The following is a 23,653-nucleotide window of genomic DNA, read 5'->3' on the forward strand; positions in this document are numbered from 1 at the left end:
TTATCTTTCGTCTAGTAAAATTGTACCCACAGCAGTCGTGATCACGCCTCGACGCACTATCACTAATCTTCACGTGAAAATCGAGTGACATTTAGTTACATCGTACGAGGTACGATACATTAATATTACAATACTATCTTTAACTACGATTTTACCAGTACACACTCCAGTTTTGCATTTTTGGAATAAAAACTTACTTAGGGTTCATAAAATACGTGAGATATTTAAGGGCGGGAGGGGGTCGAGTCAAATCTCATCTAATCTTACGTTGGACAAACTCCTCGACAAATATCACACAATTTTTTTTTCTTATTAAAACAAAAAAATATATACTATTTTGGTCCAGATTTTACATGCTTAAGATTTAATCTTAAGTGTAATCGTAATACGATTAAGTTCATTCACTAATTCGTTCGAAAGAAAATAATTTCATTCATACTTCGACGTTATACATCTACTAACTGTCAAACCACCATATTTGTTTTATGCCAACGGCTTAGAGTGGCTAAATCAGAACGACGTTGAAGGAGCAGATGACTTTACTGAAAATCATATGGACATGTTGGTTCCAATAGTCTCTCTTAAGACTGCGCATGATTCTCCATGGACTGAATTAGAGTAGATATTCTTTTTTTTTTAATCACAGTAGGTACGATTTAAGTATTCTATTGTTAAATTTTATTACACTTATAATTAAACTCTCAGCAATATTGATTACTAGTCTTAACTGGTCGTAAATAAAAGCACGAAGCATTTTTTTTTCATTTTACAATAACAATCCAACGCGTTTACGTAAGAAACCCACAATTTGAAAATACTTACGTAAGATTGTGGGGGTTCGGGAGGGGGTTGAATAAAATCTCACGACATCTCACCAGGGGAGAGGGAGGGACAGAAAATTTTAAAAAAACCCTCATGCAATTTATGGACGCCCCCTTATATGTGCTTAAAGATTTCAATTAAAGCCAATAATTCTGACTAGTTTTATAAAGTTTAATTTAACTTTTCAAATATTTATATATTAAGAGTTAATAAAAAATTAAATTATAAATTAATATTACCATAAATAACAAATCATCTTAATCTGAAGTAAATTTTATGCACCAGGATTTAGAATAGAAATAATAAAAAATATCAAGAGAAAATACATAAAAATACATAACGAATAATCTTTATCACAGACTAAAAAGAAAATAGTATAAATTTATCTTAAAAAGAATAGATTAGCATCGAAAAATTATTTCCTTTTACGTATTCAATAGCAATTTAGTTTTAATCTAACTCTCGCTAAATTTTAGTTTAAATATAATACAGCGACTAACACTAAGCGTAACTTGAACAATAATAAGTACCTAATAACTGCCAGTTAATTAGTTTAATAGCTAAATAACACCTTATTAACTTTAAGTTCCACTTCCTCCCCTACATGGAGAAAGAGGCCTATGCCCAGCAGTGAGATGTTACAGGCTGAATACGATGCTTGTTAACTCTACCGGAACGATACTTTTTTAAATAGAAACATTAGCTGCCCCACGCGGTTTCACCCACACAAGTTTAAAGCCCATATAATTGTCAAGATTATATATGTACTACTATGTACTATTGAATACTCCATCTATGTATATATACCAAGTTCCTCCGAGAAAGTGGTTACTCTTACAAATACAAGCTTATACATAGAGTATATAACATAAATATCCACACAACATTTTCATGTAAAATCCTCCTGGGGATCGTGGATTAGGGTCGACAAAGCGCATGCGATGATTCTAGTAATGCAAACGTCCCTACGGTAAACACTTACTATAACGGCCGTACGATTGTTTGACCACTCCAGGCATATAACAAAGTCTCAATAGAACAAAGCAGAAATAAGAAAAAAAAATACGTTTACTCACCTATACCTAAGCTTAACTAACTTCATATTATATATCTCTATGATCTTGAGCCGTTGCGCGACGGGGTCGAATATTAACCGAATGCCGTCCTGCGGCATATTTATTACTAAATCTACTGACAGTGGATTCTGAAACAATGAAATCGACTGTTAATAAAACATTAATACCTTAAAATTGAGCATAATATGAAAACACGCATCAAAAATAATATTATAATAATAGGGCATTGAGTTAGGGCTGAACAGGAAATATCGTGTTCAAAATGTAGAGCAGCCCGACTAGTATGAGAGTACAGACAAAGATAGAGATAGACGAGAAGTACATCAATATAACAGAAGATCACGGATAAATAATACTGCTTCAAAGTTATGATGTGCTCCTGTGGTGAGTAAGGTAGCAAGAGGTCCTGAGGATGCGCTGCGTTGACAACAGTGTTAAGTGGTAGGTGTGGTGGTAGGTTCACCAACGCACTTGCAATGCTCGTGGTATTGCAATCGTCCATAGACTACGATAATTGTTTGCCGTAAGACGGATCGTATGCTAATTTAATACCACAGTGTTTAATAAGCAAACCAGTCTAACCACGGAATAAAATTTTATGACCGATAAAAATGTTTTTTGTCTTATGCGAGGATCGAACTCTCGACAGCAAGCTCAGAAGCCACTCACTATGACAACAGCGTCTACCTGGCGTCTAATTATTGTCTATTACTATCGCTACTAATTATTATCCAGTAATTTGACATGAACAAAACCAATGAAAAATCCAAACAAAAACTTTCCAAAATCACACTTTTTTATTTTTGTAATAAGTAAAAAAATCTTAAGGTAGTTTAGTTAAAGAAAGAAAGAATCACAATAAAAAAAAAAAAAAAAAACAGTCGAATTGAAGACCTTCTCCTTTTTTTGAAGTCGGTTAAAATATAATTATTTCGGACATCACAAACATTGAAGACTTGACGACAAAAATATTTAAACAACAAAAATTATATTGATAAAAAAAAAAAGATAAATACAAAGTTAAATAAAAAAAATACACGGCGGATTATGTATTAGGGGAGATTATAAACTAGAAAAAAATAGAACTAAGGCTATGATACCAAGATCTAGACTTTGTAGTTTTATTGATTGTTCTATTCTGTCACTGATTGTAACCATTTACCAAACTAAGAGTCTTTACAGCAAAAAAGTACATTACTATAAACATAAGCATTAGTGTAACTAACAATATGATCAAGAAAGCAACCTTTTAGACGTTTAATAGAAAATACACCTATTGAATTACAATACGCTTTATTCAACTACCCTCATTATGGCGTCTTATTTTTTCTATTTCCTTGTGTAAGTGTAGGGTGAGAGTGTCACACCTTTTACTCCCAGCTTAGTAGCTATGGTATAATCAATATGAGTCTATTTATTATACCATAGTTTAAATGTTGTGAAAAAGTAATTTGAGAACTATATTTATAAAGATTTTAAGCTATTGCATAGCTTCTATCGCGGGCCTTGAGCGCGGGGACCGAATCCAGAAATTCCGTAACGAAAAAAACCTCACGCTCCCCACTCCGACGGGCACGGAGGTGTGGCTTGAAGGCCGTGCATCGTCTAACGTCGTTTCAGTTCGGCAGTCTTCGACACGGCGTTATGTGCGTGCGTTAAGTCGCAAACTTATGTTTCTTATTTCAGTTATCATAAACCTATAGTTTCAATGATAAATATTCCTGAATAACCAACAGCTACTGTAAGATAATAAAACCCACATGTATTGTAAAATAATAAAAATATTTTAAACAATATTAACTTTTTATTTATTTAATAAAAGAAAAAAATTTATTTTCTTATCGGTCACCACGCTCAAAAAGTGTAACTTGAATTAATATCAAAGAAAAAGAAATACTTCATAAATAAAATAAATAAATAATTATAATTGCATAAGTTGATACAAAATGCTATGCAATAGCTTTACCGCGGCAGTCCCCGAGTGCCACACGTTTTATTTTTTATTATATTTTATTTATTAATATTTATAAGAGTACCAAATATCGGCATAAAACTAACACATATCTTTATAGTACATAATATTATTAATACACACTCAATAAACAATATCGCAAAAAACCAATCATTCCTTCATTATAATGAAACAGCTTTTACGGGTTCACGGGAGTCCTCCCGTGACCCCATGGTTGCTGTAAGGTATCCAAAACGTCGAATATGTAAAAACATAATAAGCCGCGATATAATCCGAAAAAGTTGTTTCATTATAATGAGTGAAATTCGCTTTAACATTAGAAAACAATAAATCATTCTGCCGCCGCATGACGCCGCGTTGGCGCAACGGTTACAGCCATGGATTGTACCTGTTGCGCTGGCGGTTGCGAGTTCGATCCCCGCACATGACAAACATTTGTATTGGCCATACAGGTATTTGCCGTGGTCTGGGTGTTTGTGCAGTCCTTGTGGGTCTCCCCATCGTGCCTCGGAGAGAACGTTAAGCTGTCGATCCCAGTTGTAATCATAAATTCCTGATAGCGATCGTTACTCATATTAGGGAATATATCCGCCAACCCGCATTGGAGCAGCGTGGTGGATTAAGCTCTGATCCTTCTCCTACTTGGGGAAAGAGGCCTATGCCCAGTAACGGGATATTACAGGCTAAAGCTAAATCATTCCTTGTTTAATTACTAATAAAAACCTATAATTTATATAAAACTTCGTTCGTATAAACATTTTCGTATTACGTCATGTGCTATGCCATCGAACGGAATAAATTTTCTCTATTTGTGCAACATTTTCCATTGACGTGTCTTTCGATGAACAGGCCATCCAACATTAAAAAAAAAAATGTCAATTCGAACCGATAGTTCATGAAATTAACACGTTCAATCAAACTCTACAAACGTTATTAATATCAGTATAAATAAATCTATTTGCGTCGAATTAAATTACAATAACGCTTCAAATACAATACAATTAATAATAAAACCATTGTTTTAACATCGCATACTGATAAAGTAACTCTTTGTGTAACACAGAATTGCAATAAAGATTTATATGACTCATGTACAGCTGTTGCCCGAGTACATAAACGGTTATATGCTTTAGTATGTAAATGTTTCGATTCGACGTAAACAGACGCCCGTGATTTGCGACTATCTTCTTTATTATTAAGTTAATAATGCATTAATGCATGACATATATAATGTGTGATATATGTGTATTTTTATATACATGAACTTTTAATTACTTTTAGGCAGAGTAACATAAAATCGAATTTGAAGAGATCGTTATTTAGCAATAAGGCAGCCTTATTTTGCAACTTTTATATTGTATTTTTACAGTACGAAAGAGAAGAAAAAAGTACCAATTCGTGTATAATTTTTCTTTGGAATTCGAAATAAAATATAAACAATGAAAGGGTAATTAATTATCTGTGGTGTCAAATTTTAAACGTACATGTCTATCTATCGACGTTTTGCGGATTCGATTACCGCTCAGGATGGATATTTGTATTTATACAAATATTACTTTCCGATTTGGATGTCTGTCCTTGTGGGTCTCCCCACCGTGCCACGGGGAGAACGTTAAGCTGTCGATCCCGGTTGTAATCATAAATACCTGATAGCGATCGTTACTCTTCGTAGGAAATATATCCGCCAACCCGCTGTGGAGGAGCGTGGTAGATTAAATTCCAATCCTTCTCCTATCCTTGGAGAGAGAGAGAGAGAGGCCTATGCCCAGAAGTGGAATGTTACAGGCTGTAAATACTAATATAAAAACTATATCGACTCACCTGATCGCTATAAAGAACCTGAACGCCCCGTATCGTTCCAACTTGACTCTGAATAATGGAAACAGCTTGCGAAAAATGCATTCCTGGAAAAAAAAAACAAAAACAAATTAAACTCTATTATACAAAGATATTTCATTAACTTTCATGGAATTATAATGGGACTGACCCAGTTGAGTCATTAAGCTCATACACGTTGAATTTCAACTACATTTTTACTCTGGAAAGTTTTGATGATGTAAAATTTCTCATAAACATGTATTACTATGTACATGTAAACAAACATATTATGTAAATTTTAAAACATATATTTTCAGACGGCAATTACTTATAACATAGCGACTTCAATTTATATTGAAATTATACAATGCAATTAGCTCTAATTTAAATAGAACCACAAGACAAGCATCAGCTTTTGAATAAAATTAGAAGTCATCGAAATCTGTACAATCTGTAAAACACACAAAAAAAAGTAATTAATTTGTCATTAACACAACACGAGATGTTTATTGACTGATTATGACGCGTTGGCGCAACGGTCACAGCCCTATTGCGCTTGACGGTTGCGGTTTCGATCCTCGCACATGACAAAACTTGGTATTGGCCATAAATATGTTTATCGTGATTTAGGTGTTTGTGTAGTCCTTGTGGGTCTCCCCACCGTGCCTCAGAGAGCACGTTAGGCCGTCGGTTCCGCATATGTAATATAATATGTATCATCATCATGTAATATATCCGCCAACACGCATTTGAGCAGCGTGGTGGATTAAGCTCTGACCCTCCCCTGTATTGTTGATGGATTAATAAAAACTTATTTATATTAATGTACAACTTTATTAATTAATCCTTATGAGCTAATTACATGTCTCTTGTATATTGCGATATAGGTAATGAATATGTCGGACAACACTTACGCTGCGTTCAGGACAGCGTAAGGCTGCGTTCGCTACATCTTTCCCCTTTTTAAAAAATTTTTTTTTTATAAACTTATTAACTGTATCCAACTTTTCTTCCCCTTTTACGAAAGAAAATATATATGTATACTTTTTTATTACATAAATGACAAATCTAATTATTTTTTACTACAATACAAGAGAGAAAAAAAAAATATATAAAAAAAATAAAACAATATTATTATAGCTCCCAATTTCTATTGATCACCATTAATATGTCAATCAATAATGTGATTATTGATTGACATGTTGATTGTATGTGTATTTACACTCAACAAAGATCTAATTAGGTACTTACTTATTACTAATTACAGAAAAGAAAAAACAAAAACTGATTATAATTGACACTGCCCCAAATGTTTTTTTTTTTTTTTTTTACTTAATTAAAGTTTTATATGACACATTTCTTTCATGTTACATTTTTTATTATACACAACACAATATGTACTTATATCTAAATTTTTATATGAGGAAACCTTGTAACCATTCACTCGACTTATTCTGAAGCATCACCAAATCATTTTATGCTCTTATATGATATGAAGTTCTACAATAAGTAACACCATTTGTGTCACTTACATTGTAAGACCTAAAATTATTTTTACTCACTATTTTTCCTTGTTGCCATTTTTTTCCATTAACATCTTTTTTGAACCAAACATTTTGTCCTATTAAAAATTCTGATCTATTCCTACTACGTAAATTATAATTTTTAATATTTCTGTTTTGCGTTTTACTCATTTCCAACTCTACATTAGTATTTATTTTAGGTTTTAAATACTGCATTGTCACAGGTAATTTAGTTTTTAAGTTTCTATTCATTAATAATTGTGCTGGAGAAAAATGTGTACCAGATACTGGGCTGCTTCTATATTGTAACAATGCTACTCTATAGTCAATGTTATCATCATAACATTTAAATAATATTTTCTTTGCTATTTGTACAGCACGTTCTGCCATTCCGTTCGACTGGGGATACTGTGGGCTAGAATAAGTGAACTTAAAACCCCATTCCGATGCAAATAGTTTACATTCTCTTGAGTCAAAGGGTATATGGTCCGATACTATTTCTGATGGTACACCAAAATTTGAAAATGAATCTATTAAACTATTAATAATACTACCAGCAGACTTATTCGATAACAATTTTATATCCAACCACTTTGAGTAGTAATCATACAAAACAAAGTAGTTTTTTCTCCTGAAGTCTAATATATCTACTCCTAGTTTAGAAAATGGTAATTTTGGTATGCTATGTGGTAACAATGGCTCTTTTATATTATTATTTTGATATGTTTGGCATATAAAACATTCTCTAACAAAATTTTCCAAGTGACAGTCTATTTTTGGCCAATAATATAATTCTCTTGCTAATTGTTTCATTTTTGTCATACCTATATGACCTTCATGTAACTTTTTGATATATTCTAGTCTTAAGTTTTTGGGTACTATTATTCTGTGATTTAAAAATACTATCCCTTCATCTACCGAGATATCAGTCTTGAATTTATAATAATAATTTAAATAATCTGGTATATTTTTAATTTTTTCTGGCCAACCATTGCTATTGTACTCTATAATTTTTAATAATTCCTCATCCTTACTAGTTTCAGATATCAACTGTTGCTTTTGCTGTTCAGAACATTGTAGATATTGTGAAAGCCCTATGCAATGAATAACTTCATATAAGTATGACTCATCTATATCAGTACTTGGTAAATGTGATCTAGATAAAAGATCTGCTATAAACATCTGCTTTCCTTTTAAATATTTAAATTCGAGATCGTATTTTAATAATTTTAGTTTTAGTCTTTGCAACCTAGGTGAAGGAATATCATGGATGCTTTTTTTTAACAGTGATTCAAGTGGCTTGTGATCATTTAATATAGTAAATTTTTGGCCATAAATATAATAATGAAATTTCTTTATTGACCATACGACACTAAGAAGTTCTTTTTCTATTTGTGAAAAATTTTGTTCTGCTGATGTTAAACTTCTAGATATGAAACTAATTGGTTTACCATTTTGTAGTAAACAGCCTCCTAAGCCATCTTTAGAAGCATCACATTGAATAACTATGGGTAATTTACTGTTAAAGCTTTGTAAAACAGGCGCTTTAGTGATAAAATTTTTTATATCTATAAATGATTTTTCATGAATCTCGGTCCATAACCACTCTACTTCTTTTTTTAATAATTCTCTTAATGGGGATATAATATTAGCTAAATTTGGTACAAATTTGCGCAAATAATTGACCATTCCTAAGAAAATTTGTAGCATTTTTTTATTTTCCGGACTTTTAATACTTACTATCGACTTGATTCTGTCTGGGTCTATTTTAATGCCTTCTTCAGAGAACACATGTCCAAAATATTTTACTTCTTTAAGTTTATATTGAAATTTATTTTTATTAAACTTTACATTACATTTTCTAGCACGTTCAAAAACCTGAGCCAAAATGACATCATTTTCTGCTTCTGACTTAGAGGCAATTAACAAATCATCACAATAAACTATCACACCTGGTATGTCGCCAAATGCTTTCTCGCTATAGCGTTGAAAAACTTCCGGTGCTACTGATACTCCGAATGGTAATCTTAAAAACTTATATGTTCCAAAAGGTGTACTAAAAGTGCATAAATCCGATGAGGAATCAGTTAACTTTATATTATAAAAACCATCAGACAAGTCTAAAACTGAGAACACTGACTTATTTGTTAATTTTGTAATAATTTCCTCATATGTGGGTATCAAATAATGTTCTCTTACAAGTACTTTATTAAGGTCTTTAGGATCCAAACATATTCGTAATGACTTATCTTTTTTTTCTATTATTACCAAATTGCTAACAAAGCTTTTAGGATGAGCTACCTTTTTAATGATTTGGTGATCCTCCAGAGTTTTTAGCTTGTCTTCTAAACGAGATCTTAGAGCCTGAGGGACTCGTCGAGGTGGCTTCACCACTGGCACTGTGCCAGTTTGTATATGCAGCTCCAAGGCTTCCTCAAATTGACCCACTCCCTGAAATAAGTCAATATTGTTGCTTATTAATATGTTTTTATGTTTCGCTTCGGTCATTTGTCACCCGATTCCTCGTGTTGCTTATAAAGTATGTCTGTTGCTTATAAATTTTGTTGAACTTTTCTTGCTTCGTGGTTCTTGTACGACTGCGCCATGTATTGTTGATGGATTAATAAAAACTTATTTATATTAATGTACAACTTTATTAATTAATCCTTATGAGCTAATTACATGTCTCTTGTATATTGCGATATAGGTAATGAATATGTCGGACAACACTTACGCTGCGTTCAGGACAGCGTAAGGCTGCGTTCGCTACATCCCCTACATAGGGAAAGAGGCCCAGCTGTGAGATATTACAGGCTGAAGCGTAAGATGTTTATTGGTCAAGTAAATTTTAATAGGGTTATTGACCCTATCAGGTATGGTATTTAAAACAATACCCTAAGGGCCTGTTTTACCGGTCGAAAGCTATCTGACGTGTACTTTTATCTGACAGTACCTAACAGATAAAAGTTTATGAAAATATTCTTTTTCAACGTCGAATTCCACTTTGTTCATCGGATATTCGCTATTTGGGAATAGTCGTATGAAAATTATATTTTTTTTAAATTGAGGTGAAATAAATGGCCCATTTTACCTACTGCTGTTCAAGTGTATTATTAACTTATTTGCATAATAAATTTTATCCACTAAAAAAAAATGGTAAAACATACCATAATATAAGAAATATCGATACGTAGTTTTATAGGTACCATCTGGGTGGTAAACAAGCATGCAGCCTGCTTGACGGTAAGCGGTTACCGTAACCTGCAACACCAGAAGTCTACCTCCGTTACCAAAACCAACCATCGTCAGAAGCTCATCACAGGAACGCAACCGATATTGATTGCATTATTTGTGTTTTATTTAGTTCTAATCTTCAGTTTGAGAAACATCCAAGCTGCTCTAAATGTTTAGCAAGACGTAATGAGTTAGGTAAGATAGACTACTTACTAAACAACCTATTCAAGAAGTATATATTTCAATAAATAAAACAAAAATTATGTGTTCTATTTTAATATATATGTAATAATCATTTAAATGGAATTGTTTTGTCTGCGATAAGCACGTTCGTCTTCCCCGTATGACCGATAAGCAGAAAGTTAATGACACTGTTACTATTAACACGCGTTACATTTTCGTACGATTCGTTTTCCTCGCGTACCGTCCAACTTGGAACGAGATCAGTTCTAAGTTTAACTTACGAACCGTTTTCTGACTATAACAACCGCACATATATCCTAGACTTATGAAATGACTAGCCCGTTGGTGCAGTTTGCAGTGATCCTGCTTTCTGTTGCGGAGTTTATGGATTTGAATTATAATAACATATCCTGATTCATAACTGACTACTGATTGATTCATCATCGCCAAGCGGATCGGAGGCGGATTTTTAGATATTCTACCCTGAGATATTGAAATAGAGGCTTAAAATTTGTATAGAAAGTCCGTCATTTTTGATGTTACAAACAAAAAATCTCTGATTAAAAATAAGTAACTGCAATTGATCCAATTCTGCACATTAAAATGTTGATATTTGAAAATCAATACTGAAGCGAAAACTTTTTTTTTTTCTGAGTATTCTGGCCGCGCATTACACCAAAATTTGTGATAGAAAATATTTTAATGAAATTTTGTACGACTTTTTTGACTCTATAGTAATAACCTTTTTCATAATTTTATTTTCCTTCCCTTTCCTTCTCCAGAACTCTGATAATTTTGAGCCATGATTTACACTACTAAACATAATATAACTAGATCTTAATTTTATAATCTACGTGACAGGATTTTTTAAACCAAAATTTAATGCAACTTAGCTTACACACATACTTGACTAATTAAATCATAGTAAATTAGAACGCCTCTCCGAATGGCTTACTTCAACCAGTCAATATGAAGGCCAAAAGTCAAGCTGTGTGACAACGATAAATTACTATTTCCTTAACGAATAAACTATTGTAAACGAAACGTAAAACGTAAAATCACGTTGAATATATAAAGTTTAACTGAGGTAGGGCACAGCAGAAATTTCCTGCTCAAAATATGGAGCAGCCCGACTGGGGTAGTACCTCGACCTTACAGAAGATCACAGCTAAATAATACTGTTTTCAAGCAGTATTGAGTTCCTGTTGGTGAGTAAGGTGACCAGAGCTCCTGGGGGTATTAGGGATTGGGTCGGCAACGCGCTTGCGATGCTTCTGGTGTTGCAGGCGTCTATAAGCTACGGTAATCGCTTACCATCAGGTGAGCCGTACGCTTGTTTGCCGACCTAGTGACAAAAAAAAGTCACTATTCCACGCGGACGAAGTCGCGAGCACAACTATAGTATTAATATATACCAGAACCGAACAATACGCTTAAGATATTAATTTATTTTTAATTACACTTATAAAGATGTCGGATGTGTTTCAGTACAAGACGGCATTTCGGCTAGCGCTAATAATGAGATCAAATCGAGTTTGAATGTTACCGTCAAATGGGAGCAATATGACGCCGTCGTGACTTGAGTTAAAAAGTCATTAAGACTGATTATTTCATACGACTAACAATCCGTCCGGCTTCACACGTGTAAATTAAGACTTATTATATCATTAACCGAACGAACTTTGTGGCACCATATTCTTTTTCGTAAATATATTTTTTTTTTCTTGCATACAAATCTTATCCTGACAATGCAAACCAAAGAAAACGAGTGTATTTTAGACCTGTCTGTCTGTCTGGTTGAAGTAAAACTTTTTTAGGCCTGCACTGTCTTAGATATACGAAACGTAACGGGCTTTGAGAGAAAGAGAGAAAGAAAATGTGTGCTCGCACCTCTCTCTTGCTCCGTTCGCCTGGCCCCATCACAGTTTTCGTAACGTTCTCGTCACGCATTCATTGTCTTACTCCCCAAGTCAAGCGTGCGTAAAGATGTTTTACTTCAAAAATGTCGTTTAGAAGTTATGCGCGTACATACAATTCAGCGATTCATTCAATTAATATTCATAGATTATTATTTATGCAATCATTTTGATTAAGATTATTATCGTCATTGTACACGTTCTGTCATATCATATGCAAGAAAAAAGGATGGGATTATCTGCAACTTTTGATGTTTTTTTGCAGGCAAACGAAGAAAAACTGACTTCAATTATATTGATAAGTAATACAACGTAGGTAGATGAAGAAAAATATAGTCAAGTAAATACGCATTATCAAAGATTACTCCAAAAGCTGTAATCAGAACTCGATGAAATTTAAATGTGACTACATGATAAACATCGGCTTTTGATTAAATTAAAAATCATTAAAATCGGTACACGCAGTAAAAAGTTATGCGGATTTTCGAGAGTTTCTTTCGATTTCTCTGGGATCCCATCATCAGATCCTGGTATCCTTATCATGGTACCAAACTAGGGATATCTCCTTTCCAACAAAAAAAGAATTATTAAAATCGGTTCAAAAACGAAGGAGTTATCCCCGAACATACATAAAAAAAATAGATATATACGGTCGAATTGAGTAACCTCCTCCTTTTTTTGAAGTCGGTTAAAAGGGAAGGGATAATCTGCAACCTTTGATGTTTTTTTTTTAAATTAAAACAAAAAAATTACTTCAATTGGGTATATGAATAATGGAGTAATTTACATTTTTATATAAATAATTGCCATGGGTTAATATTTTATGATATAAAAACCCTCAAGGGATGTGACTTAAACGTGTTTATATTTTTTTTAAGTTATAAATAACGTACACACGGTCGTAACTATGTTCCTACGGTAAGCAACTTAATGCTTGTGTTATAAGTAACAGCCGACTACTATAACTATTATTATTTTTTTTTTTTTTTATAAATATAGGTGGAAATAATACATATATAAATACAAATATTACACCCAGACTCAGGCGGAAATCGAACCCACAACACGAGGCCCAGAAGCCAGGGCCACTACAAACAGCACCCACGAGCTATTAGGAGGTGTATTACTCGTACATGGAGAAAGAGGCCTATGTTCAGCACTGGGATGTTATAGTCATAATAGTCATAGTTATATTATTAACCGACTTCCAAAAATTGAAGAGGTTCTCCAGTCAACTTTATTTTTGTTATATAGCTACGTCACCTAAAAACTTTTGACTGGGTGGATCGATTTCGATGAAAGGTGGTACATGCATGAGATCGTACAAACGCATATCGAGTTATATCTAATAATGCACTTGACTATTTTTTCGTCTACTTACGTTGTATTACTTGTCAATGTAATTGAGGCCGGTTTTTTTTGTTTGGGAGCAAACAATTTTATATACGTTTACAGAACGTATTAAGGTTAAAAATTTAAAGTCCGGTCAATGACCTCTTAATACCGCTTTTTTAAAATAAAAAAAAATGTGGAATATTTTTATGAAAATTCTAGACGAACCTATGCCCTGTCCCTAGAACATAATATTACTTAAGCTTATGTTATTTACTTATGATATTTTGTAAACACTCACGATTTGACACAAAGAAAGAAAGAAAGAAGGAAGGAAAGAAAGAAATATATTCTTGAGGCAATTGCATAAGTCAAAGACTTTCATATGGACGAAAAAAATGAATAGTTCAAAAAGCGCTAAAAGGTGTGTGTTTGTATATACTTATGTACGCACGTGAGAACTTCACGTTGCTAACTTCTTCTTCGTTGACTAGCTAACTTCAGGTGTTGGTTTTTTGTGTTATTTGAAGGTGTGCGCGCATCGTAAAAATCTACTCTCATCATTAATCCTTAACGCTCCAAAAGAGAAACTTGATTAGGAGGCTTATGGTGTGTTTGTTTGTATTCTAGCATAGAATAAACTATTTTATTATTATTTAATAGCGTCAATGGTGTCATCAACTAATCTTCAAATCAAATATAAAATCATAAATATATATTTTTTTTCTAATCACGAAGCGCAGTGTTGCAGCTAGACAACAAAGGGTTTGAAACAATCGGTTTATTTCATTATTTGTACCGCGCGGTTGTAACGGACCGGGCAATCAAAACGACTATATGATGAATGCACATTACGTATGTACATATCTTAATAACACGTCGTCCCTAGTATTGTTGTAATAGTAAATTACCTGTGGAATAGAAATAACGGATAGTGTTCGATTTTTAATTGACAAAAAAAAAGATATTGTCCTTTATAAGGTTTTATATTTTTCGTGTGCGTAATTATTATTTGATATATTCTTCTAAATACTAATTAAATTTAAATTTTCTACACTAATATTTAAATCTTTGTAACGAATTAATATATAAATCAGCCTGTAAACGAGCGTGTGCGAATGCGGCGCGTAGCGCAGCCGTAGCCGTATTTATTCCGCAGCTGAGCCTTTTTCCCTTATAAGAGAAATATTGAAGTCTAAATTCACTGCAGGTTATCAGATTTCGTAAGACTGACTGACTTACTGACTAGCAGACTTCACTGTAGTGAGACATTATATGCAATTAACCGAGGACTTTACCCACAATAACTTACACCCAGACCAAAAACAATTCTGACCTGAAAAGGAACCGAAGACTCAACCACTGTTGTTAAGGCTACTATTATTTTATTTAAACTAAATCTAACTTTTCTGGCGGGTACGCTAGTATTTTCAGTTTTATAAACAATAAAATTATAATAGTTATTTAAATAATTATTATAATTAATTGTGTTTCCGGAAAACTATAACCTAGGGATCTTTAAATCACGAGTGAATAGGTTAAAAAATAAAAATTACTTTTTATTTAAAAACATTGCTAAAACTTTTCCATTTCACGACTAATTTAGTTTTTATCACTAAAAAGTAACCGTTTGGACGATTTACAGTTTAATAATGGCTTTCAATGGGAGTCAAAATATCGTTCATTCAATCATCAGTCATCATCATCATTACAGCCTAAACAGTCCACTGCTGGACATAGGCCTCCACAAGTTTACGCCAAAAATAACGTGAACTCATGTGTTTTGCCTATAGTCACCACGCTGGGCAGGCGGGTTGGTGACCGCAGTACTGGCTTTGTCGCACCGAAGACGCTGCTGCCCGTCTTCGGCCTGTGTATTTAAAAGCCAGCAGTTGGATGGTTATCCCGCCACCGGTCGGCTTCTTAAGTTCCAAGGTGGTTGTGGAACCTTGTTATCCCTTAGTCGCCTCTTACGACATCCACGGGAAGAGAGGGGGTGGCTAAATTCTTTAGTGCCGTAGCCACACAGCACCATCATCAGTAATTTTCTCATACTTTCGTAAAGACAATTTGATACAATGACTACTCAAGTAAGGGTAGTGGCCACATATATAAAAGCAAATATTCTTATTTCAAACTAAATGAAATATGAACAAAACAGGACTGAGAAGAAAACGAAAAACATATGGACAAAGGCGTACTTTTATAATGGCTAAAATAGCGATCTGAGAGAGGTCCAGAGTCCAGACGCTCTATAGACAAAGAACGTGAAAAAAGGAGTACCATCTGTACTAATATATTATTATGAAGCAAAAAAATTGTTGGTTTGTTTGTTCAAATACACTAATCTTAGGAACTACTGGTTCGAAAAGGTCGTTTTGTGTTGCATAGTCAATTTATATATATAACATTTTAGTGTGTTTTTTCATCAAATTAACGCGATTGAAACCAAAGGGGCATCCTTACATTTAGGAGCATATTGAGATACATGGAGGCATATTATAAGTAAAATATATATATTATACAACACAGCCGAAATTATATGTGAAAAAAAAACGAGTGTGCTTTAGACTTAAACTAACTTCTTTAGTAATAGGCCTGCACAATAGGCCGGCACTGTTTCAGATATACGAAACGTAACTGGCTATGAGAGAAAGAGCGAAAGAAAATGTGTGCTTGCACCTCCTCCCACGTTCACCTCGCCCGGTCACACTTTTCGTAACGCTCTCGCCAAACATTCACCAGCTTACTTCCCAAGTCGAGCATACGTAAAGAAGTTTTACTTCAAAAATTAAACAGTAGTAAGTTACATAAACTCAGATGACTCGGTCACTTAAACTAATGTATAGTTCAAAAAATAAAAACAAAAACTGTTTAAAAGTTGAGTCAGTTATTTATATCCTCTTTATACACGTCTTCACAATATTTTTTTTTTAAATATTAAAGTTACGTACTAATGAGCTGTAATTTCCTACTTTTCCCAACATGTATATATGCCCCAAAACGAAAGGACGCTAGTTTAATAACACGTACGTACATTCGAAACAAAATAATAATAATAACATAGTGTAATTATGTATAATATATAATAAGTATGTTTGATATTATAAATGTATACTATCTGCGATTTACGATTTTACTCGTATTACATCCCATCCCGCGGGATTATCATATCTATGTACCAAGTTTCATTACAATAAACAAACATACATCAATCCTCACAAACTTTGCTATAAATATAAAATTAATAGGATAGGAAACATGATTCACGCATCATCATTACATAGTATAAAACAAAGTCCCTTCCCGCTGTCTGTATGCGATTTTCTTTAGTAAATGTGATTCCAGAGGAAGGTTTGTGTATAATACATACATTATATAGTAGAGGAACACTGATAGTTAAATAATAAACGACAATCTTTTTATTACCTTATACGCTTAGACGTTTATTAATCAAATAAAATTTAATTAAAATATAATAACACTTAAATATTGTAAAACTCGTGTTATCAACAACTTCTTTACAATAACAATACTCGATAATAATAAAAAAACATTAAAATCTAGTATCAATATACCCAGTTTGGTGTAAACAAATTACGTAGATATATATTTTTTTCAATTTCAATGTATTATATACCTAGTCTCCAATTATATTTTTATTTCGTTTTCAATATTTACTAGTAGTCGCCCAGAGGTCGAAATTCGACAATAATAAATAAATTAAAATTAAAGAAAACCAAAAAATTATGAAAATAAAGGACCTTTTTTAAAATTTATCAATTTGACTACAGACTGACGATCAACTAAAGTGTATAATATGCGTGTGTGTGTCAAATACATGGTAGTGTATGTAATGACTTTTTTTAATTGAATTAATATATTTTCATGGATAATTTTAAAAAAAATATTAGAATTCTGCACTCCTTCTCTATATAAACTATAAGTGTAAGAAATTTCATACTCCTCCGACCGCGCAATTTCCGTAAAAAGGGGTACAAAGTTTTTGCTTCACGTAATTAGGTATATACGAGTATGCGTAGATAAGTCGTGGTCTCTGTAAATACAGTGTTGCTTATAATTAGAGCTGCAATTAGTCCCTAAGCAAATTAACGTATCTATCTATACTAATAAACAGAGAGCCAGTTTTTTTTGTTCAGTTACCTACTGCGAAAGCTACTGAACTGATCGGAATAATACTCGTACTTATATATACCATAAGATGCGTGTTTCGGAGGTTTTAGTATAATGATATGTTGGTGATTCCTTATCGTGTAAAAAAATATGGACGGACAGAGGTCGCTAGTATTGAATATTTTTATTGCATGCATTGTTAGCAACCTTTATTTAAATAAAGAAATTATACCACGCAGTTTCAGTTCAATCACATCGCTTATCATCAGGTGAGCCGTACGCTTGTTTGTCGACCTAGTTATATAACAAATAAAAAAGAATCGGACTTTTTCAAAGTTCTATGTATGTCACTTTACTACTAAATAACTCGTGTACAACTCTTACTTTATGAGGTCTAAGTGTGGTTAAAGTTTTAACCGATTGAAAATTTTAACAAATTCCATAAATCAACAAATTCCATTAGCTCAGTTCAGCCTATTACAGTCCACTGCTGGACATAGGCCTCCCCAAGTTCGCGCCAGACATCCCGGTCACAAATTCCAAGGAAAATAAAAACCAGTCGCCGAAATGTATGTACGCAGATAACTTCCAAACGAAACCGAACCAACCAAATTATGTAATTCTTTTTTTTGTGTTTGTTATTGTCAGGACAAGGTTTATATTAAAGAGAATTTAAAAAAGTTTCAATATGTATCGAAGAAAAAAAACATGACGGTAAAAAGTTCAACGAGTCAGCAAGAACCTGTGGTAAATATGTATATTGTGAAATTACTTTACTTTTACTTTATGACGAATCTCTTCAGTAATTCCCAATTCCAATCATCGTATTGTGATATTTGTATTATAATTATTATTTTAAAGCATTTTTTTGGTATTTTTTTCAGTTATAAGTGAAGTAGTTTCCACTTTTGTTCTCGAATGGATAAAACCTAGTTATAAACAGATTGACGACGAAATCTTAGTTGACTTTACTAAGCGGCTATTTGTTTCATAACATGTTCAACACCTGACCGAATACGCATAACTAGGCACTCCTTCAATAATCTTTATTTACTCATCGACATTCGCAAAGAAAAAATTTCACTGATATGAAAAAATTATTCACTACCAAATTAATACGCTGTTACAGATGTTAGTCAAGGTCAAAAAACATTGATATGGACAAAAAACTTCAGCTTGAAATGCGATAATATTAACACGTAGCTTTTCTATTATATCTTCTTATATACATATATGCCCATATATATAAATTAATCTACTTTTATATGTAAAAAACTTCCCGAACGACAGAACCAAATTGGATCATTCTTTTTTTTTGAGTTCATAATTGTCAGGAAAAACCTTTTTTGAAGGAAAATTTAAAAAAAGAAATAGCTGTATTAAAAAAAAAATACGACAATACGAAGTTCAGTTAGATGTGTCAGCTAGTATATAAAACAATTTTATTACTTTACTTCTATTATTATTTTTCTATGACTGTAAACAATTGCTATGAATTATGTTTAAAAAATATTGTAATCTTGTTTACCAGTCGGCTGTTACGACAACAGGAAAGGATAACGGCTCTTTCTCCATACAAACGTAGTCGACTGTTTTCTCCCTGGATAATGACACTAGATCAAATATTTTTTTTTACATTAAACCTTTAACTGTCACGACCCCATGTCTTGGTTTTTTTTTTCATATTCTTATTATCATAGAGAGGAGGAGTATTCAAAAACTAGAAATATTGCCTAATTTTTTATACATTTTCAGACACTCATTAAAGAAAAATTAAGCATATTTACAAAAAAAAAAAACGAGAACATAGGGGACATACAAACACACATCAGCCTTTCGCAGTCCACTACTGGACATAGGTCTCCACAAGTTCACGCCATTTTTTCACTCATGTGTTTTGCCCATAGTCACCACGCTGGGCAGGCGGGTTGGTGGTCACCAACCCGCCAAGGCTGGATTTTTCGCACCGAAGACGCTGCTGCCTGGGCATTTCAAAGCCAGCAGTTGGATGGTTATCCCGTCATCGGTCGGCTTTTTAAGTTCCAAAGTAGTAGTGGATCTGTGTTATCCCTTAGTCGCCTCTTACGAAACTCACGGGAAGAGAGGGGGTGGCTAAATTCTTTAATGCCGTAACCACACAGCACAGCATAGTGGCATAGCTGAAGGTTTTTTTTAGTTACATAAAAAAAATTGAAAAATTGGCATGTTTTGGGGAGGAAATAGTCGACTACGAAATGCTGTTTTGGTCAATAATTATCTACCTAAAACGGTCCAAGCTGCAGTTGTCCCTTTCTTGCCACGGAGCGCGGCGGCGGCATACAACGAGACAGGAACATTTATTCAAATACCTACTTGGAAAATTCTTTCACCAGTCGATTGCTATTAAACGCTCACAATCAATGACGTAAGTAATATTTTAATTATTAAAAAAAAGAATGTTAATTCGTGTAATACAAGCGAGCGAAGCCGCTGAGCGAAGCTGTTCATAAAATATGTACAGATTTACGGTTTTCATGGTCTTGTTTTTATCTTTAAGAGGAAAGGGTACCGGGTCTTTCTCCATACAAACGTAGTCGACTGTTTTCTCCCTGGATAATGACACTAGATCAAATATTTTTGTGACATAGAACTCTTTGCTGCCATGACCATGCCCCTATGTTTTGATTTTTTTCATATTCTTATTATCATAGGAATTAGGAGACTTCAAAAACTCGAAATATTGCATAATTTTTTGTACATTTTCAGACACTCATTAAAAAAAATATATGCATATTTTCAAAAAAATAAAAACATAGGGGCATAGCCGAAGTCTTCATTTATTTTCTAAAAAAATTTTTTTTAAAAAATTGTCATGTTTTGAGGAGAAAACAGTCGACTACGAAACACTGTTTTGGTCAAAAATTATATACCTAAAACGGTCTGAGCTGCAGTTGTCCCTTTCTTGCTTTTTGGGGGATAGGTCTGGGGGAGGGAAGGGTAAAGCAATACGTATATACGCCAGCGAAGTGATGCCTCATAGTCGACAATTATATCGATACACTAGTGATGTAATTTTTAGTCGATATTTTCTAAAATTCGTATTAACAAAATTAAATAATTTCTCTTTTCATAACTACAATAAAACCGTATTTGTATATGCGGTTTTTATTGTAACACCTCTGCAAACCTGGGCTAACGAAGGGTTTCGCTAACAAATAACAATGATATTTATGGTAAATAACTGTGTTGTTTGTTTTTGGTATCAAATTAAAGGGCTCAATACAAGGATTTCAAAAAAGTATATTATGATTATTATTACCGTAATACTAATAAAAAATACAATAAGAAAGTTTAAAAAATTAGGACTCTGCTCTTTCCCATGCCTATGCTAAGCAAGCTGCGAGCCGCGCTTCTTCCTCGCCTCCTAGGCGAAAAACAACTTCGGGGTTTACTCTTTCCAATATATTTTTTTTATCAATTTCGGAATACTCTGTAAAAAGCTATGCATGGTCAAACATAAATAAATATAGGTACGTGGCGACTTTAGAACCTCCTCTGTTTTTTTTTCATCGGTAAAAAATTGCTTAGTTTTATTTTCTTGACATTACTGAGGAGCAGATTATTAAATTTGGTCGAATCTATGTACCTATGCGATTCGTATTTGGACTTCGCAAATAGAATCATATTTCTGAATTGCGTAAAAAACTCAAGTGGCACCACTGGCGTAGCATTCCTTGGAACCCCAGGAACCTTGGGGCCCTGTATCAAAATTAGTGGGGGGCAGGCAAATGATGGGTAAAGATTTCTCACAAAAAAATGCTTGCATTGAATTAAAATAAATATTTATTTATTATAAGTTATAACTTCCTCCTAGAATAGACAATAGTGAGTGTAGTCTGCTGTAGCTGTTCCTGTTCCATCAAAATCCTTAGGTAATTTTTTATCAGTTTTAGTTTTGAAAAACATCAAGTTAATACCTCCGGAAAATTGGATGCAAGGCTATTGAATTTTATCAGTAATAATTCCATGAGTTCTTTAATGGAATGAATGTTTTGAATTTCGGATTTTAAGCTAATTTAAAGAGCTTGTAATTCCAAGCTGGAGAGCTATTAGCCTTGACCTGCAGCAATAGATGCGGGGGATCGTTCGCTTCAGCCTGTGAGGCCAATACTATTAGTGAATTCCTATGAATCTTCCGCATCTATATGGGGGATTCACAGGCGCATAACCTGAAGAAGAGATTCAACGCTGCCTCCAGGTCTTACAGGTAGTAAATCGTTAGGGCAAAGTTCAAACACAGCAGAATTGGCGAGAGACTATTGGGCTTTCCAAATGGAACCCGTGCCTTTTGTTTCTTACAAAAGCTGTCGAAGGTAACTTTTTTTAGTCTACACTTCCATCATTGCGCGAACCTGAAGGCTCTCTGGCATATTATGCGAAAAAGTAAGCGAAATTGCGATGAGGGAAAAGCACCACCGAGCATTCCACGGTGCGAGCACGCGATGCGTAATGTGCACTATGAGCAGTGTCGTTTGTCGTGTTCTGCACTCTTTCGATGTCAAGAAGTCTAATGGTGCTACTATCCACCAGTGGTTTGCAACCAATGTGCGAGCTTCGTGCGCAATGTTTCCGCGTACATTCAAAGTGTGGAATGACCTTTTCTCTAAAGGCCATGGGCGACGGTAGCCATTATAAATCAGATGGCTTCGTCTGCTTGTGTGTCCCATTCTCATATAAAAAAGATTAATTCATTGTTCATAATGATTAACTGAATCCCGAAATAAACGATACAGAATGTTATCAACAATTGGGCGCACGCTTGACTCGAATAAAAGGGGATTGCTTTTCAGACTTCAGTCATTTCTGAAGTGAAAACTCTATAGGTATGTATGACAGTTTTTTTATTCTTTTTTCCAGGAAGCACAAGATTAAGTGACATTGTGGATAACATTTTACTAACTTTGCTTACACATCTTAGGGGCCCTGTAAATAGGGGGCCCCGTATCATTGATACGGCTGATACGGCAGTAGTTACGCCCTGAGTGGCACCCAATTCCCTACTGCGGGAATACGTATATTCTCAACTTACTTTACTCTATTCTTTTTAACCCTGTTGTACCTGCTTATCTAAAACGACGATTTAAATTTCTTAGTGATTCCAATGAACGCAGTCTTCGTTCTGAGGAAAGCTTACTTCTTGAATTTCCCTCTCACTCCTCTTTCTTTTATACTAAATCTTTCACTGTTCAAGCTTGTCGACTTAGGAATTCTATAGACGTGTAAAATCGGTTTCTATTTTTAACCGACTTCCAAAAAAGGAGGAAGCTCTCAATTTAACTGTATTTTTTATGTATGTTACTTCAGAACTTTTGACTGAGTGGACCGATTTCAACAATTTTTTTTTTAATCGAAAGGTGGTGTGTGTCATTTGGTCTCACTTAAGTTTATTTGAGATCTAACAAAAACTTTTCGAGTTATATAAATAATACGTTTTTACTTGACTATTTTCGTCGACCTACGTTGTATTATACCGCATAACTTTTTACTAGGTGTACCGATTTTGATGATTTTTAATTTAATTTAATCGATGTTTATCGTGTTGTCATATTTAAATTTCATCGAGATCTGATAACTTCTTTTTGAGTAATCTTTGATAACGCGTAG

At 33.6% G+C, this 23,653-nt stretch overlaps 1 protein-coding gene across 1 annotated transcript in view; it reads right to left on the reverse strand.

Annotated features, from left to right (window-relative positions):
- LOC123665582 (PHAF1 protein CG7083) overlaps positions 1–23,653 on the reverse strand; it is a 39,744-nt gene that overhangs the window by 11,238 nt on the left and 4,853 nt on the right. The window contains exons 2-3 of the mRNA XM_045599868.1: positions 5,692–5,774; positions 1,899–2,026 (exon numbers count right to left, since the gene is read on the reverse strand). Of these exons, the coding sequence (XP_045455824.1) occupies positions 1,899–2,026; positions 5,692–5,774 (211 nt within the window). The remainder of the gene's footprint in view (positions 1–1,898; positions 2,027–5,691; positions 5,775–23,653) is intronic.

The sequence above is a fragment of the Melitaea cinxia genome, chromosome 24 (genome assembly GCF_905220565.1).
Source record: "Melitaea cinxia chromosome 24, ilMelCinx1.1, whole genome shotgun sequence".
Lineage (NCBI taxonomy): Eukaryota > Metazoa > Arthropoda > Insecta > Lepidoptera > Nymphalidae > Melitaea > Melitaea cinxia.